Source organism: Fundulus heteroclitus, unplaced genomic scaffold (assembly GCF_011125445.2).
Source record: "Fundulus heteroclitus isolate FHET01 unplaced genomic scaffold, MU-UCD_Fhet_4.1 scaffold_36, whole genome shotgun sequence".
Lineage (NCBI taxonomy): Eukaryota > Metazoa > Chordata > Actinopteri > Cyprinodontiformes > Fundulidae > Fundulus > Fundulus heteroclitus.
The window spans coordinates 1,429,712-1,448,207 of NW_023396770.1; the positions used below are offsets into that span (position 1 = coordinate 1,429,712).

Consider the following 18,496-nt stretch of genomic DNA (forward strand, 5'->3'; position numbering starts at 1 on the left):
TGAAGTATAATGCATTTATCAACAGAAACCTAATCTGTTTTATAAAACTAAATATTTTGTGCCAGGCTGGAGTTCTGAAGCCGGCTGGAAAGATGGAAAAGCAAAGACTGTAGACTATTAAAAATTCTGATTCTTAGCCACAGCTGCCTGAAAAAGAAAAGGTGAGGGTTTCCCTTTTACCAATATTTCGTTGCTATTATTGTTTAATTTTTTTGTTGACCCTCTGATGCAGTTCAGGTATAAATAGCAGGTGATATTTCTTTTATATGATATACAACACAACAACACTATATGCTGCCTAAACAACTGCTATATTTTGTTTAGACTTTTACTTATTTATAATAGCGTAATTAGGATTTCACAAAATGATAGTGCTATTTATTTCACTATTTCTACTTCTAGAATTAGAATTACGACAAATACAACCGAGGAACACTATTTACATTGCTTTTATTGTACAAAGATTTCCACACTGTCTATTAGTAAATTAGTGCAAACCAGGGGCGGAGCTAGACATTCTTATCATCAGGGACTTAATCCATAAAATATTACTTCATTACGAGGGTAGTTTGGTACACCAAAAAAGTAAAAAGTATTTAATCTGTTGATATGGTCGTAAAATTAATTTAATATAGGCCTTAACATATCTTAAAGTTTTATCTGCTGTTCTTTATTAGTCTTACTAGTATATACCAATAGTATATTGAGTGATGAAATGGACAACCACTCATGAAACAATTCAGTTTTGGTGTCACCAATCTTACTCAAAGTACAGTATTGGGTCCTCCATGCTCCTTATGTATTAAGATTTTAGTGCACATTTAAACATCGACAACTCACTATTGTTAGGGAAATAATTTAATTGTCTGAGAAGATGTAGGTAAGGAGAAGCTGTTATCTACTCTTCAGATATATGATGTAAGAAATGTGTTTGGAATGTTGCAGATGGTAAAAATTGATAGGTCTCTGTTGCTGGTAAGTTCAAATGCAAACTTTTTCAAAGTGGGAAAAAAGTCTCAATTCAACGTTCATCAGATCGGGCGCTGCTTTATAATTTATAATAATAATAGAACTTTATTGATCTCACAATGGAGAAATTCACTTCTGCATCTTTACCTATCCCCTTGGTGAGCAGTGGGCGGGGCCAGGGGAGCATTCGGGATTAAGTGTCTTGCTCAGGGACCCAGAATGGTAGTCTGTGGGAGTTGAACTCAGAATCTCTGGGACCCAAGATCAATGCTCTAACCACTAGGCCACCAGATTAACAAAAAGCATCTAGTGTGTGTCGTGCTTATAAAATTTGTATAAATGTAGTAAGAAATACTGCTTTTCTCTTTAGACAGAAGAAACGCGCCCTGACGCTCAAGTCAAGCATAAAGAAATAGGAGCATGCATACTGCGTAGGACCAATGATGTCAGAGCAATGAAGTGTCCCTAGGGTTAAAGTTCAAATCAAAGTTCAAATCAAACCTACGCCCTTGATTCCATGTTACATTCTTTATAGTATGGGTTGGTACATTTCAGCCGGATGTATAGCAAGGTAGGTTTCTGTATCGTGTTTTAAATCCGTGCCCCATGTGCCCTCTTTTAACTTTGAGCACCTGCCCCTCCAACGGTCTCTGCACGTCCCTGCTGAAATGAGAAATGTTTTTGGAGTGGCCTAGACAAAGTCTGGACTTCTGCAAAGCAGAGCGGGCCAGAATGTCCCCACAGTGATGGGAAGCCTCGTCTCTCCTGTAGGAACCTGGTGGATGAAGGTTCTGATCAGTGACCAGCAGCCATGAGGGGGGAGAAGAGCAGGAAACCCCCTTTTCTTGTCACAGCGAGCGCAGTGCGTTTATACTACAATTCCCAGAAGCCCCCGCGCACCCGGAAGCTGTGACGTTGCATTCCGGGAGGAAGACGGAGAGGAGAGGTGAACAAGGTAATAACAGCTGATCGATCCTGATCGGTAACGGGTTTCTGTCCAGCGGGCTGGTACCAGCCGGTTCCGGTGGACACGTCACTCATGTCCAGGGAGATTTAATTGGTTCCCGCTGTTTGTCATGGCGGGAAAACTCGTTATTAGCCGCGCTTCCGTTAGCCTGCTAGCATGCTAACAAATCAAAACACAGCGTGTCAGCTGGTTCTGGACGCTTCGTCAGTCCACAGATAGAGTCCGAGGGTCCGCGCCAGAACCGGAACCGGTGTGTTTACTGGTCCAGAACCTCTTTTAAGCTCAGTTTGGTTCTCTGTGTCCAGATGATGAAGAGTAAAGCAGACGAGGAAGACTACTGGAACAGCTCCAAGTGCAATGCCTTCACCTTCGACGACACCGATGATGAGTTCAGCAGGGTAAGGCCCACGGACCGGAACCAGAACCCAGGCCCAGATAGAGGCATGGTTCCCCAGACTAAAAAACCTCCAATCAATGTATTATTTACTGTATGGACGGCCCTGGATGCACATCAATACTCTGCAGTCCAACAAAAGTTTACCAACTTTCACATTTTAAAGACACAAACTATGATCAATGCACATAGAAATATGCAAAGCTTAATTCAACACATTTGAAATAATTATATTTACTGCAGTCGTTATTTCTTTATTGCAAAATCCACTGTTTGCTGAAAGGCTGCATTTACTCCTCTGAACTATAATAGAATGCAGACTGATTTGTGATCAGTTCACAGTTGAGTCAAATGTCCCCAATAACTGCTATGAACCAGTGACTAGTGGTGAAATTATGACTTTAATAAGTTTACTCAAAAACGGCCAAACTGACTCCAAACTATGTCCACCCACCCAAAGCAAATATACCTGAAAAATCAAAGTGAAACCGGCCCAACCTGGCAACGCTGATCCGTTGTCAGGCGCCGGCTGGGTCTGATAACCTGGAAATGACGTCATCCAGCCGCTGCTAACTGCAGCTGAAGGGGCGGCTCCTTCTAGACACGTTGGATCACCTTCTAACAGGCAGTAGACCAACACCAGGCACCACAGACGAGAGGAAGGAAGATCGCTTTTGAACATGTTATTTGCTGAGGAGAAATCTGATTGGGGGCATTTATATTCTCCCCCATTTACTCTGACGCCCATTGATAAAACCCACTGGGACTAATTGCCTTTAAAGGTCATCTAATTAGGAATTTCATCTGAGCGTTATTCAGAGAAGCAGCCAAGAGTCCCACAGTAACTCTGGGGGAGATGCAGGGATCCACAGCTCAGGTGGCATAATCTGTCAACCGGGTTTGTCATGAACTCCACTGATCTTGCCTTTATGGAGGAGTGGCAAGAAGGAAAGTCGTGGTTGATAGAAAGCCAGGAGGGCCTGTGGGACACAGGAGGAAGGAGGTGTGCAGATCATAGGAGTCCAGAAATAAACGTTTTAAATAAGACGGCGCATCACCGCCCGCACAGCGAAGCACGGTGGAGGCAGCATCATGCTGGGGGAAGCAGGTCAGAAGTGATGAGAAGATGGATGGAGCTGAATGAGGACCATCCTGGAGGAGAACCTGAGACTGAGGTGAAGGTTCTCCTCCCAGCAGGAGAACCAGCCTGAACATGCAGCCTGAGGTATTATGGGATGGATTTGTGGGTTAGAATGGCCTAGTCAAAGTCCAGAACTCAATCCAGTGGAGAATCTGTGGCAAGAGTAGACATCTGATGTTCATAGATGTTCTCCATCCAACCTGACTGATCAGTTATCAGCTTATCATGTCTTACATCATGTTGGTCTATGACATAAATCATTAAGCAAAAGTCACCGTTTTAAATTTGGTATTTAGGTTTTTTTTCCCATCACTTTTTTTTTTACAGCTTAATTTTAATGTGTGCTGATTAGTCTGATTGTTGTTTGAGTTCAGCTGAAGGAGTCCAAGAAGGCGGTGAGCAGCATCGGGACGCTGATGGGAGAAGATGGCGAGGACGACTGGGAGAAGTTCAGCTGGAGCGGCGAGCCGGTCGGCAGTAAGTCGGCTCGCGTCCCCTCTGACAATCCTCTGCTCTGATTGGCTGCTGGGCGCTAACCCGTAGCTCCCGCGTCGTCAGGTATATCGTGGTCTGTCAAAGAGATGGCGGCGTCCAATCAGAAGACGGACAGGGAGCCCGCCTTCCCCAAGATCTCCACGGAGACGCCGCCGCTCAACAAAAGCCAGTCGGGCCTTTCTCTGAGCTCTCTGTTCAAAGGTGAGGCGCTGAGGGTGGAGGTCAGGTCACATGACCAGCTCAGGGTCTGACGTCTGCTGTGTCTGCAGGGAAAGGCAAAGGAGGAAACCTGCAGAGCTTCAGCGACAGTGAGTCTGATCAGCAGCCACGAGCCGACCGGCCGACCCCCGACTGACGCCATCTTTCTCTTTCAGTTCTCGGCGACTCGTCCCTCCGCCTCTACACCCCCGAGCTGCGAAAGCCCAAATCAGAGTACAAGGTAATCCGATTACAGTCTGACTCCTGCTGCTTTGCTCGGATCTGTCCTGATGATGTCACTGGGCGTGTGGTCAGGATCTGGTTGGTGATTGGTCGGCGGAGGAGACGGTTCAGAGGCTGCAGCAAGGAAAGGTGGGTGATCTGTGTGTGTGTGGGCTCGCTGTGCTTAGGGCTGTGCATAAAAATCGATATAAAGATTAATATCGATATTTTTAAAAACGATTTAATATCGATATTCTGGCTTTCAATATCGATATACCTCCCAACCTCTAGGGGGCGTTATTACAGCGCAACCATTACAGTTCACAGCGAAGGAGAGCAAGTGAGACGAATTTGTGGAACGGCCGACAGGATTTTAGAAGCTCCTTTGTCCCTAAAATCAGATGTTTGGGCACATTTTTGGTTTCTGTGACACGTTAAATGCATTGAAGCAAATGCACTTTATTTTCCTGTTAATATGTCTGTGATCAATAAATAGAACATAAATAGAACATAAACATAATATTTGGCTGATTTTGGTGATTGAATCACTGAGCATTAATTCAAAGTAATAAATATCGATATTGGAATCAAAGCAAGCTGAGCTGTTTATCGAGAATCGTATCGAATCGGCTCATCCTAGATGATACCCAGCCCTAGCTGTGCTGCAGGTCCGTTAGAACCATCAGAACCGGTTCTGTCTCTGTCCTGCAGGGCGTGTCTCTGGAGAAGTTTCGCTCGCTGCAGGACAAACTGCTGCTGCTGGATCTGGCCGTCGCCGCTCACGACGGGAACGCTATCACTGCCGTAAAGTTCTGAGCCGCCGTTGACCCATGAGGAGCTCTGTTAATGACGCGCTCACCTGACACTCTGCTCTGTCTGCTTGCAGGTTCTGATCTATCTGAAGAGGACTCTCTGCAAAGGTGTGTGTTTTCTCTGCTGCTGCCGCTGTCAGAGCCCAATGCTCGATTCTCGCTGTTTTTTGTTCTGCTCAGAGGTTTTATTCCGGGAGCTGGAGTCCAGAACGACGGCCCTGAGACACTTCATCCACTACCTGACTGAGACCAGGGAGCAGAGGCTGCTGCTGGAGCTGCTCAGGTCCGAACACACCTGGACTCACCTGAGCTCAGCCGGACCTGTGCTCTGACCGGCTCGGTTTGTTCACGCCCGTTTTCTTCTTCTGCTCCTCAGAGCTCTGGGCCGGACCGAGGACGCTGCGGTAAGTCGTCAGCAACAGGTGGCTAACGAGCAGAGGCTCGTTAGCCGCCTGTTGCTGACGTCACATGTCTGTTTCCGTGGCAACAGCTGCTTCAGTATAAGGAATACAAGAGCATCACAGATGAAAACAAGAGGCGGGACTTCCTGAAGAGCTGTCTGAGGTGAGGAAACGAGGAAGAAAGGAAGGAATCGAGTGTTTTAGGCGGGTTCAAAGGGAGAAAGATGGAGAGAGAGGAAAGGAGGTGCTTTAGGAAGGAGCGAATAAGGAAAGGAACAAAGTTATAAGTAAGCAAGTAAGCCTGGTAGGAAGGAAAGGAAAGGAGGGATAAGGGTGGAAGGGCTTTAGGAAGAATGAAATGAGGAAAAGAAGGAAGGTATAAGTAAGCAAGTCTGGAAAGAGTAACTGAAGTTTGGGCAAAATGTCAGGAGGAGAGTTAGGAGTAAAGGATGGAAAGGAAAGGAGCTTAGAGGGTTTCAAAGGAAGTGATTTAGGAAGTTGGAGAGCAGGAAAGACAAGTGTTCAGTTGTTGGTCGTTTTCTGCATTTATCCTCTGATTGGTTCATTTTCAGCCTCCCGTTTGCTGCTGAGGACGCGGCTCACGTTCTGGATCACTACACTCTGCTGGAGAGGCAGATCATCATCGAGGTCAGAACCGGGTCAGAACCGGGTCACAGGGGCGTTAACCAGACATTATCAGTAGATTCTGTGCTGAATCAGCTGTTCGTGTTGAATCTAAAGTCTCACCTCAAGTGGTGAAAGCAGCGAGCAGATGGACTTAGATTCAGTTCCAAACCAGCCAATTTACCAACTGTAGTAATATGTTTTATTTATAAAGAACGTTACATTTAAAAAAAGATCTCAAAGTGCTACAGAATAAAACAGTAAAAAGATCACAAACTAAAAATATAATAAACTAAAAGCGTATAGATCAGTTGAAAATGCTATTGGGCTGTAACTACAACACGCTGTTGACCCGAGCCTAATTAATCCTGGCCTAATTGACTCCATCCTAATTGACTCCGGCCTAATTGACCCTAATTGACTCCATCCTAATTGACTCCGGCCTAATTGACCCTAATTGACTCCATCCTAATTGACTCCATCCTAATTAATCTGGGCCTAATTGACTCCATCTTAAATTATTCTACCATAATTGACTCCAGCCTAATTGAGTCCACCCTAATTGACCCTAATTGACTCCACCCTAATTGACTTGGCCCAATTTACTCTAATTGACTCCACCCTAATTGACTTGGCCTAATTGATCCTAATTGGCTCCAGTCTAATTGACCCTGGCCTAATTGACCCTAATTGACTCCACCCTAATTGACTTGGCCTAATTGATCCTAATTGACTCCAGTCTAATTGACCCTGGCCTAATTGACCCTAATTGACTCCAGCCTAATTGACTCGGCCTAATTGACCCTAATTGACTCCAGCCTAATTGACTCCACCCTAATTGACTCCACCCTAGTTGACTCCAGCTTAATTGGCCCTAATTGACTCCAGCCTAATTGATTGCACCCTAATTGCCTCCAGCCTAATTGACCCTAATTGACTCCAGCCTAATTGACTCCAGCCTAATTGACTCCAGCCTAATTGACTCGCCCTAATTGACCCTAATTGAATCCAGCCTAATTGACTCCAGCCTAATTGACTCCAGCCTAATTGACTCGCCCTAATTGACCCTAATTGAATCCAGCCTAATTAACTCCAGTCTAATTGACCCTGTTCTAATTTATTCCAGCCTAATTGACCCTGTTCTAATTGACTCCATCCTATTTGACCCATTTTAATTGACCCTAATTGACTCCATCCTAATTAAACTGGGCCTAATTAACTCCATCTTAAATGACTCCACCCTAATTGACTCTGGCCTAATTGACTCCACCCTAATTGACTCCAGCCTAATTGACCCAACCTAATTGACCCTAATTGACTCCAGCCTAATTGACCCCGGCCTAATTGCTCGTTTTCCATGGTTCCTCTTCTTCAGGCAGCAGACCGGAAGGCTGAACGTGAAGGAAAGGTGGAAATCTTCCAGAAGTTTCCCAGAAAAGCCTCCATCCTCAACATGCCGCTGATCACGACTCTGTATTACTGCTGCTTCTACCACTACACCGAGCCGGAGGTCAGACCCGGTTTAACTGAACTAAACCAGACGGGGGTTAATCTGATTAAACCAGTTTGTTTCTAGGAACATTAAAGGTTGCATTGAGTCAGAGAACCAGAGGAAACTCTAGAGGTGTTAATCTGGATTAGTAAACCAGATCACTTTTGGTTTGTCTGCAGGGAACCTTCAGCAGTCCGGTGAACGTCCGTCAGACATTCAAGGTGAGGACTGTTGTCCTCTGTGCTCTGACCTCTGAAGGTCTGCGTCTCTAACGTTCTCCACCCTCAGATCTCAGAGAAGCAGTACTTTACGACGGCGCTGGCGGCGCGGGCCAAGCTGAAGGCCTGGCTGGACGTGGACGCTCTGTTCAACAGCAGGAACTGGCTGGGCTTCACCAAGAAGAAATCACCGCTGAGCTTCCAGCGGGTCGTCGACATCCTGCAGAAAAACTCCGCCCCTACACATGTGAGTGGGCGGAGCCTAAACCCGCCAGTGACAGTAGAGGCGGATGTACTGACGCCTTTATTGGTCCGTGGCAGGTGCTGCAGGACTACGTCGGCCTGGTCAGCGACGCGGAGCTGAGGATCAGTTTGGCTCAGAAGCACAAATGTCACGACATCGTCATCAACGTGAGTCGGGGTTCTCTGATTGGCCGGACTGTTTAAACCAATGAAAACGAAAGAGGGGCGGGGCTTTCTGATTGTGACGTATCCTCTCTGTCGGCCAATCAGACGTACCGGGACATGAAGGACCGGCAGCTGTTGGCACAATATCGGAAGAAGGTGGAGCAGGGTTCACCGGAGGAGAGGAAGATCGACGAGCTGCTCAATAACTCGGTGAGGAAGAGGAGGAGGAGGAGTTTAATCTGTTGTCGTGTTACTCGTCTGATCCGTTTCCTCTTTTGCAGCAAATCCGATGGAAAAACTGATGGCGGCTTGCAGCTTCAGACTTTTATTGTGAAATTGAGGTGCCAGCTTTCTGTCTGAGACGGCAAACCCATCGCCGTGACAACAGGCATGACCAATCGGCTCACGCCGGCTCCAGTTTTGGTGATGGCCTGAGAAGGATCACTGGCACTGAGCAGAAAGTGGGCGGAGCCAGCTTTCCTGTTGAAAGAACTTTCTATAATATGTTAATATAAAAGGTAAAAACTGTAAAAATGATGAAGGAGAGAGGAGGAGGAGGTGTTTGTGGACGTCAGAGCTGATAATGTCCCAGTGAAGCTGTCCCCAGAGTGTCCATAGCGCCTGTTAGGACCTCAGGCCAGTACAGGTCCCAGGTGTGAGTCCATGTTTACATTTACCAATGTGTTTATGAGCATCTGTGAGGAATAAAACTGTGATAAAAGCACGAAATGAGAAAAACAGGGTGGTTGTTTTATCAAAGCTGTTAAAAACAGATGATGTTTTTAAAGAAAAACACACAGAGGTGGTTTTGTTCATGCAGCAGCAGAGCAGGAAGAGGCTGCAGTGACATCAGAACTCCAGCAGAGGGCAGCACCGCCATCCTGACACCTGCAGCGAACCGCAAATCACGGAGGAATAAAACTAATATGAAACCTGATTGATGTCGTATTTTTAATCTGTTTATCATGTCTTAATTGTTTCCTTCTGTTTTACAACATATATACATTAAAGGAAAATGTTCTTTTGGAACAATAAAAAAAACGGGTCCAGTCCGTCCAGAAATCCATAAGCAATCAACTCAAATAGATGAAAATGCTGTGATTTATCATAACCGATTAAATTCATTATGAACGGATGAAGTGTTACCGTCCTGGAGTTCAAGTTAAAAGCCGCTCTTGTAGATTCTTAGGAAAGAAATAAAATTAAACAAATTCAACCGAAGTCTCATTAGTCATCTATTGTCTCAGATCATGGTCATCCTAGTAACAGATGAAAATATTTATAGTCAACCCTGTGGGTGGTTTCAACATGACGTGCTGCTGACGTCACACGCGCAGTTTTTCCTCTCACTTCACTTTTTTAAAGACCAGCACGAGGACAGAGGGGAGCACGCGCTGCGTCTCAGGTGAGTTTTTACCTCCAGGTGAAGCTCCGGAGCTTAAACAGGTGGGGTTCAGGGTGGGGTCTGCGTGATGTTCTGCTTCCTGCTGCGTTGGTCTGAGGCAGAGCTCACCAACCTTTTTCATACTAAGAGCTACTGTGTCATAAGAGTCACCTTAACTTTACATTAATATAATATAAATATGTTTTAAATGCTTTTGTCATTTTTTAATCTATGTGATGATTAAGGGTTGTGCCATTTTTTAAAACAGGCTAGCAGTGACCACATGTGGGGGGGCTACCTGGTCTAAGGAGACCTTCAGCCTTCAAAGGATCAATATCTGGATGATTAAAGAGAAATGATTGGATCTGTATTAATGTGAATATCAGAGGAAACAGGCAACAAAGAGAACAGCAGCAGATAAATCTCATTAAATATTGATCACATCTGAATGAAAACAGCATTTTAATCCTCATGCTTGGGCTGTTATTACCGCAGTAAATCTGTGGGCCGGCTCTACCTGATCATATTACATCTTACAGCAGTTTGAGCATATTTCAGGAGTATTTTTACCTACACAAAGGTCATGAAATCGGTTTTTGTTCATTCATGTCATGGGATTTACTGGAAGAAAATGATTTTAATGACAAATTCAGCTGAACTGGATCCCAGTTGCTGGTTTATTTGAACTCTAAAGCAGTCGATCTCAGATTGTTCATAAAAAAATTCCTCACTGACACATTTTGACAGTTTGTTTAAATAATTAAAACCAGTAAAAAAAGAGAACAGAATCAACGTTCCTGTTCACCGGCATCTTTCACTGAGGGATGAAACTGTCTGATGCATTTTAACAAATCATACCAGTCTAATCCAGAAACTATATGCAGGATGAATTCTTTAGCTCTACATGGACTTGATACTTCCACAAGAGGAGAGTTATTTGAGGAAAACTCCATTCCAAAAATCTTAGAACGAAATCTTCCAGGATCACCCGACATCCATAAAACACCTGAATGACTAAACTGAACCTGCATTAATGAAAGGCTAACAGTCACTAAAGGAGCGCTCAGGCAATAGGAAATAAAGCTGATAAAAAACCAAAAGCTTATCAAGAACCTCAGTCTGGTTTTATGACATAATTTAAGATGATTTAATTATTAAATCCTATATTAATACAGGCAATCTCACTGACCTTTATTTAATGACCCAATTCAAAGATGAAAGAAGAAAAAATGAACAAATATAACAAGCCCAAAGTGTTGCAGCCACCAAGATAATAATTTGTATAACTTGCATAACGTAACTAAACATATATATTTATTGCATCATGTTCTCCTGTGTTTTTCATAAATCCCACCATCTTGTTTTGTAATTTCTGCCACTTGGTCCAATTTTAGATTTGCATCCAACTCAATGCAGTGTTTACAAGGAATGCTCTGATTGGATGAAAAAGAGCTGCCTGTGATTGGCTGGTAGTGAGGTTCAGTTCCAAGTGCACCTGATGCTTCCTGGAGAGGAGTCGTCAGGGGGGAATGAGCAACCAATCAGAAGTGAATTTTAGTCTAACATGTGCAACATGTTGAATGCTGGGAACGTTGCATTAACAGCGAGTTTTTGCAGCTTTAGAAGATCCACAGTGGCCTCGGTCACAATATTTATGGATGGTCTTTGTATAAATAAAATGGTACACAACAATTTGGAGGGTCAGAAAAAAACACTTTCAGGAGAATAAGCGCCTAAGCTTAGGGTTTATTTTGTTTAAATTATAGCATCTAGCTAACCAAAAACAATGGAGCTGGTTTCATGCTGTAAAGAATAACTGAAATGTTACCTGAGCCTGAAGTGCTGAAAGGGAAACCTGGAGGTTTTTTTTTTTTTTATGACAAGCCAGTCCTCAAAATCCAACATGGCCACCTTGAAAAACCGATTGATATCTGCTTTTAAAAAAAGCATTTGCCGACACTTGAAGATCTTTGCCATTAGATACTTAACCCAGCGCTACACAGCCATCTTTAGTGAATGTGTTGTTGCCCTGTTTGAAAGTACAAGATGTTGGAGAAATACAGTTATTAGCTTGTATTGCTAAACCCAGCTAGCTTGCATTGCTAAAAGCAGCTAGCTTGCATTGCTAACAGCAGCTAACTTGTATTGCTAACAGTAGCTAGCTTGTATTGCTAAACCCAGCTAGCTTGCATTGCTAACAGCAGCTAGCCTCGTCTCTAAGTGGATCAGTCAGTAAATCCCCAAACATGTTAATTTAATTTGTCATTCTCAGACAGAAGTCTTTACTTTAAAGCAAAATAAACATCCCCGCTCAGCTGCATCACTGTCGTCTGCTGTGGTTTTCTAGAAGCTCTAAATCCTAAATTTGCATTTATCTTGAAAATAACCTCATCAAAATGTCTTGAGTACCACCAGCAGTTCTTGAGGCACAATTGGAGAACCGTGTTGCTGAATTATTTTTGTTTTATATGCAGGAGAGAGTGTATCACCATTCTTCAGAAAACTCTGTAGCTGAATGACCTTTCATCAATGAAAACCACAGTTTTTACCAAAGAAAACTGTTCCAGTTATGCAGAGACGAAGAAGAGGAACGGATGTTAAATTAAGGTAAAACATATTTACAATTCATTTCAGGACTTTATATATCAGACATAATAAAATCCTGTGGTCTAAAACTGTTTAAGTATCAGTTCATCTTTACAAAAGCTAAGCTAAAAGTGCTTCATTGATAGAATGCGGGACTAAAGACTAAATCACCACTGTGCTTTCTGCTGGTTCTCAGCTCTTTGTGCTGAAGTGTTGCTGGTCGTTTCTCACATTCAGCGTGTAAACGGATGTTTCTGGTGTCTCTTACTGCTTAAATTCAGCTCAGTGTTAGTGGAATAGAAGACGTGATAAAGACATAACTCTGTCTAGCGTTCATAGGTGAACGAGTGCTTTAAAAAGTAAACTCACCCTCTTAAACGCGCTGATAACAGGTTTTCTACAACAAGCCCGCCTCATCATACCTCCACCGCCGTGCCTGACTGATATGAACTGCTTGTGTTGACATGCTGGGTGATTCTGTTCTTTTTAGACATGGTGCCGCTCATCATGACCCAACATCTCTGGTTTCACTTTCTAGAATCTCTGTCCTTCATTCAGATGCAGCTTTATAAACCATTTTATGGGGAACAAGTTTCACTTTCAGCCTTTTCAGTTACAACGGGCTTAAATGGAAGGCAACCAGACTTTTTACCGGGTTTTGGTGAGCTCGGATCCAGGAGCAGAGTCACTAAAAAGTAAAAACTAGCAGAGAAAGCACATATAGAACAACAGTTTTTGCATCTCTGAGAAACCCAGGAGAAATTTCCCATGATACAAGAAACCAGCGAATTTCCGTTAACACTCAAAGAGCGGTTTATGAGAACCAAAAGCTCAGCACTGGGTCTGAGGGAGGACTGCTCAGACTTCTAGATCAGAGAAACTATAAAACGACATAAACGCCGCGAGCAGCACAGGAGGACCAGCGGTTCGGGTAAAAACTCCAGGTTGATCCTCCAGAACTGACAAAGACTCCTGGGTCGGTGTCAAAACGTATTTACCAGAACTGAACGAAGGTCCGAGTCCGATTAGACGCCGTTAGAGTGGACATGAATCGGTTGACTGAGAATCTGAATGGCCACATTGGTTCCGTCTTTATCCAGTTGCCTTTTCATGATCTTTAATCCCTGCAGAGCCTTGGGTGGAACCTTCCTGGTTCTGACTCAATCCATGACAGTTACACCCTTCAGCTGCAAATATGATAGAAATCAAGGAGAAAAGCAGTTCCTGCGAGGCAGAATGCCGAAATGATGAATGAACGGACCTGAAGACGAAGAAGAAAACTTAAAAAATTATAAAAACTTGACGAGAAGTAATCTGGATATGCATCAGCTGAAGGATGTAAAGCAGAATAAAAAGGAGTGAATGTTTTGGTTCTGAAGCTGACAGAGAGCAAAGCTCAGCAGAAACGTTGCTTTAATAGCCGAGCTGCAGAGCGTTCATGAGAAAGGTCAAAGGTTAGATGGTGAGGTGGGATTCATCCAGGAGGCAGAGAGACGCACCGACTGCTGCAGGCGGAGCGATACTCTGAAAAGGAAACATCTAACCGTCTCTGCTTACAGTAACAGTTTAGATTTTATTGCTGAATGAACGATGCTCTGAGTTTGAACCCGTTCATCTTCCATCTCACCAACACGTTCAAACCAACTTGTTCAAACCCGTCTGCTGCCACGACAAAAAGCTCGTCTGCATCGAGCTCGAACGATCAACCCGACCACAAAGTTTCCGCTTCAATCAGAAAAAAACGTGAAATCAGATTTTCCACAGGAAGCTTTGGTGTGAAACACGAAGCTGAAGATGTCAGCAGTTTGTTGTCAACAAAGACGACAGAACAACTCCAGGAGCAGAGAAACCCAAACCTGACGTTCTCCACAAAGAGCCGGATCCAGTGGTTCTGGTTCTGTTCAGCTTCAGCTCCGGACCACATCCTTCATCGTCTGCTCTCATTTATCTGCTGGGATTTTTATTCTGATTCTCTGTGAAATAAATAACTTTTTATATATAACCATCTGGCAGACTGATGTAATGCATGAATACTAGTCCAGAAGTATTCACACCCTGATTTCCTTTTATTTTGATTCAACCAAGAAAAAAAAATATTTTTTTCTGTTTTGATTTACGTATTTTTAAATCACATATTGAAAAAAACTGCTGAGCAGCTTTCTGCTCATTTCTGCTGGTATTTCAGTCTTTGGGGATGGAAAGCCTCCTTTCCATCACCCTAATCTGGTTCTGCCTCCACAGATTGGTTTATTTAAATTTGAATTTTGTGGATTCATCATTATAGTCACCTTTAAAGCCGCAGTCATCTCAGTGTATGTAAACTTCTGACTTTGAAAAAAGTATTTAAATTAATGATGTTTTTCATGTACTGCTTTTAAAACATGAATCTAATCCAAAAAAAGCTGGACGGGTTTGACTGAAGCTCTCTCAAAGGTTTTATCTTAGTGCTAATTCTGTAAATGTTCTTATTCCTAACTGAACTAAAACAATAATAAAAAAGTCTGATTTAATGAAAAAAAAACTTTTTGTTACAGTCCCTGTATGGCTCTTTAAATGTTTCTAAATGTAAAGGTAATTTAAAATTGCAAGCTTTAGGCTGCATTATTTCTGCAATGTATGCATTTCCAGAAAGAAAGAAACTAATGGTGTATAGAACATTTTACTATAGATAAATGAAGCATCTTATTGCTTTTTCATCATTTCGATGCCATTTGGTATAAAAATCAAATGTCCAATAGAACATTTTTTATTAAACCTAAACATAAAAATACTGCTGTATGCAAACTAAATTTCGTTCTGTACGCACCTTGTGGATACAAAATGACAAATAAAGTTGTCTAAGTCTGGTTAAATAATAAAAACTGTTGAAAATGTGAACAAATTTCCTATAGTATACTGTACTATAAAAACAAGCTCTTGTTTCAAAGAGATGTGTAACTTTTGTGGCTCTAAACTGAATTTGTCTGGCTGGCTCTGCGGGTTGTAAAGGGTGCTGAGCCCAGACTAGATAAATGATAGAAATGTGTAAAGCATGGTGGTGGAGGTGTGATGCTGTGGGTCAGAACGTCTCTATTCTAAAGAGGTCCGGCAGCTGAACTTTGGTCCCACTGGGTCCCGTAAGCGAAGCAGCAAAGTTTAAACTCCCCCACAGCGATGCTGGAAACCGAGTGAATCAGTGAGTGAATCATGAAACACGGAGGAACAGCTGAGCTCTGAGGAAACCATCTGCTGACATCAACACCACGACGATCATTTCATTTAAAGCTCGGATGCTTCTGTCATCATGGAATCACCTGAAGTCTTTTAGAACATCTATAATCTGATAATGATGCTAATTTTGCGCAGCAAAGACCCGACGCCCTCGCCAGCCAGGACTGAGGCTCCAGGAGCCTCGGTGTTCACGCCGTAGCCTCAGACGCGTGTTTCCTGTTTCAGGTGTTAACGTGCAGCAGCACACGTGGGTACGCTCATCCTGCTGCTAAACGGAGTTACGTGTTGCTCTCGGCATCGCAGACTTCAGCAGATGATGGTGCCAGATAAAGAAGAGGAACTTCTGTGACTGTGGAAATGAGGCAGCGGTGACAGAAATGGGGAAGCAACAGAGGAGTTACCCTCAGTAAGGTCATCACCGCAGGAAGTTTGAGCTAAAGGTGCAGGAAGCACCTCTAGGTTTCTCTTGGATCTGTGAGACGACGAGTCGACGTTCTCTGCAGGATATTCAGCCGTCAGGTTGAGTTCAATATGAAGGTAAACGACACGAAAAACCACGAGAAGAAACAGAAAAAGATCAAAACGGTTACTAAAGACCAGAGCCGAGCTTAGACAGACTATCGGTAACTTTCCTCATTTACCAGCCCGACTTAGAAACTCTGACTCACTTCTCCATTTTAAATCAAAACTCATCTAAGATTGCTTATTCTCTTTGAAATCAACTTCCCCGTTCCAGCCTTGGTATCTTTTAAAAACGCTCCTTATTCTGTGTTTTCAACTTTGACATTGATGTGTTTTTAGCTGTTTTTTGTACGGTGACCTTGAGGGTCCAGAACGGCGCCTTTTAGATAAAATGTATTATTATTATTTATTTTTTTTCTCTTATTTTTTTCTATTCTCAAATTTTTTCTCTCCTTCCAGATGTTGATCACCTGACAGGATTCCTGCCATAATCCGGCCGATCCTTAGCTGCTCATCCCTGGGTCTTCTGATTGGCCGTGCATTCCTGCAGACCCTGGTCCTTGCATTTGATTGGCCGGCCATCTGAAGAGTCCAGGACCCTCGGCCGTGATTGGCCGCCATGCTGCCCGTCACAGAGGGGTTTCTGATGAGCAACCAGAGCTCAGCGGACTGCGAGCCGGCGTATGAGGAGGGCCGGCTGCCGCTGCTGGTTCTGTACGTCGTGGTTCTGGTCGTCGGTCTCCCGGCCAACGCGCTGACGCTCTTCCTCACCTGGCAGCAGGTGCGCAGGAAAAACGTGCTGGCCGTGTACCTGTGGAGCCTGTCGCTGTGCGACCTGACCTACCTGTCCACGCTGCCGCTCTGGGCGGACTACGTCAACAGCGGCCACAACTGGCGCTGGAGCTCCGCCGCCTGCAAGCTGACGGGCTACGTCTTCTTCAGCAACATGTACATCAGCATCTTCCTGCTCTGCTGCATCTCCTGCGACCGCTTCTGGGCGGTGGCCTACAGCCTGGAGTCGCGCGGCCAGCGGCGGCAGCGCCACGCCGCCGTCGTCACGGCGGCGGTCGTCCTGGTGGTGGCCGGCGGTCACGTCGCCGTCTTCGCCATGAAGGAGGGCAACGCCGAGCGCCTGGGCCGCTGCTTCGAGCCGAGCCAGAGCAGCGTCACGGTGATGGGCTTCAACTACGCCCGCTTCGTGGTCGGCTTCCTGCTGCCGCTGCTGCTGCTGGCGGCGACCAACCGCCGCGTCCTGGCCAGCGTGCGGCGCAGCTCGGGGCTGCAGGACGAGCAGAAGCGGCGCGTGCACCGGCTGGCCGTGGCGGTGGTGCTGCTCTTCCTGGTCTGCTTCGGGCCCTACCATCTGATCCTGCTGGTGCGGGCCGTCGTCACCCAGTTCCCCCGGCTGGCCGACGCCCCCTGCCTGTTTGAGCGGACCATGTACACCCCCTACACCATCTCCCTGGGCCTGTCCACCATCAACAGCGCCGTCAACCCAATCCTCTACGTCCTGTCCAGCAGCAACATCCGCAGGGAGTGCTTCCGCGGACTCACGCAGGTCTGCGCGCTGCCGTGCCAGGAGCCGCCGTCCAGCAGCGGCCCCGACAAGAACTTCCAGCTGAACGCGGGAACCGAGACGGAGCGACCGGCCGGCGGGACAACGGAGATCCTGAGCGGCTAAACGCTCCAGAGCTGCTGCTCCCAGCCTCGTCCTCTAGGACAGGACCCAGGACGGACGTTTCTACCTGAGTGAAGGAAGGCGAGCGAGTCCTTGTCTCCTGACGCCACTGCAGACATGTGAGCTCTGGAGACATGAGAACTGCACACCAGCTCTACTGTCCGCTGATGGCCAATGTTGGCGTATTTATTGTGCAGGATGATGAATGTCCAGGATATGACCGTCTTTGTTTTGTCTCACAGTAAAGCTGAGGCGGACAGAACCAGGCCAGACGGGGCCGCATAGGACCGTTGGGTGTGATTACTTCCATCTGTGTGATCTCTGCTATGTTTCTCCATGAAATGCTGGAACTTGACCACTTCAAGTCTGGGAAGTCGGTGTTTGATTGTCCTACCACGGCCCTTTGGGGACAAAATATTTTAAAGGCATACTATGCAACATTTTTCAGTTAATTAATGTGTTCCATACCGTTTTGGATGATTAAATGAGTCATTTCAGGTCGAACAAAGGTTTTCTCGGCCGCCCTGGTGGTCTGTGGGGAAAATACCGTATTTGCAATAGCGTACCGCGCACGTGACGTCACCGTCTCAAGAGCAACGCCCCTTTTGCCGCTTAGGTAGGGCATACAGGTGGAGAACGCCCATAGCAACCAGCTATTATCGGTATATGTTTAATGTTTGTCTTATTTGAAATGTTTTTGAGTAAGCTATCCTGGTAGCAGGCTATCATGTTAGCGCCTGCTACCATGATAGCCTATATGCTGTCATGGTAGCAGGCGCTACTTTATTAACATGTCGGCTACCAAAATACTCTTACCTTGACTTGATGTCGCTGG

General features: G+C 45.0%; 2 protein-coding genes across 2 annotated transcripts; both read left to right on the plus strand.

The window, feature by feature from the left end:
• The first annotated feature begins 1,853 nt into the window (after positions 1 to 1,853).
• Positions 1,854 to 9,079, plus strand: vipas39 (VPS33B interacting protein, apical-basolateral polarity regulator, spe-39 homolog). The gene is made up of 19 exons (XM_012874367.3): positions 1,854 to 1,924; positions 2,242 to 2,334; positions 3,846 to 3,948; positions 4,030 to 4,167; positions 4,236 to 4,274; positions 4,341 to 4,405; positions 4,480 to 4,536; positions 5,098 to 5,190; positions 5,273 to 5,306; positions 5,379 to 5,481; positions 5,575 to 5,602; positions 5,689 to 5,762; positions 6,172 to 6,247; positions 7,599 to 7,733; positions 7,895 to 7,936; positions 8,004 to 8,180; positions 8,255 to 8,344; positions 8,447 to 8,551; positions 8,623 to 9,079. Exons 2-19 carry the CDS (start codon positions 2,242 to 2,244, stop codon positions 8,641 to 8,643), a joined length of 1,473 nt encoding a protein of 490 aa, XP_012729821.2. The 5' UTR covers positions 1,854 to 1,924; the 3' UTR covers positions 8,644 to 9,079.
• A 3,165-nt stretch (positions 9,080 to 12,244) lies between these two features.
• Positions 12,245 to 17,895, plus strand: LOC105934367 (probable G-protein coupled receptor 132). Its single transcript, XM_021322424.2, has 2 exons — positions 12,245 to 12,332; positions 16,443 to 17,895. Exon 2 carries the CDS (start codon positions 16,603 to 16,605, stop codon positions 17,662 to 17,664), a length of 1,062 nt encoding a protein of 353 aa, XP_021178099.2. The 5' UTR covers positions 12,245 to 12,332; positions 16,443 to 16,602; the 3' UTR covers positions 17,665 to 17,895.
• Positions 17,896 to 18,496: the final 601 nt, after the last annotated feature.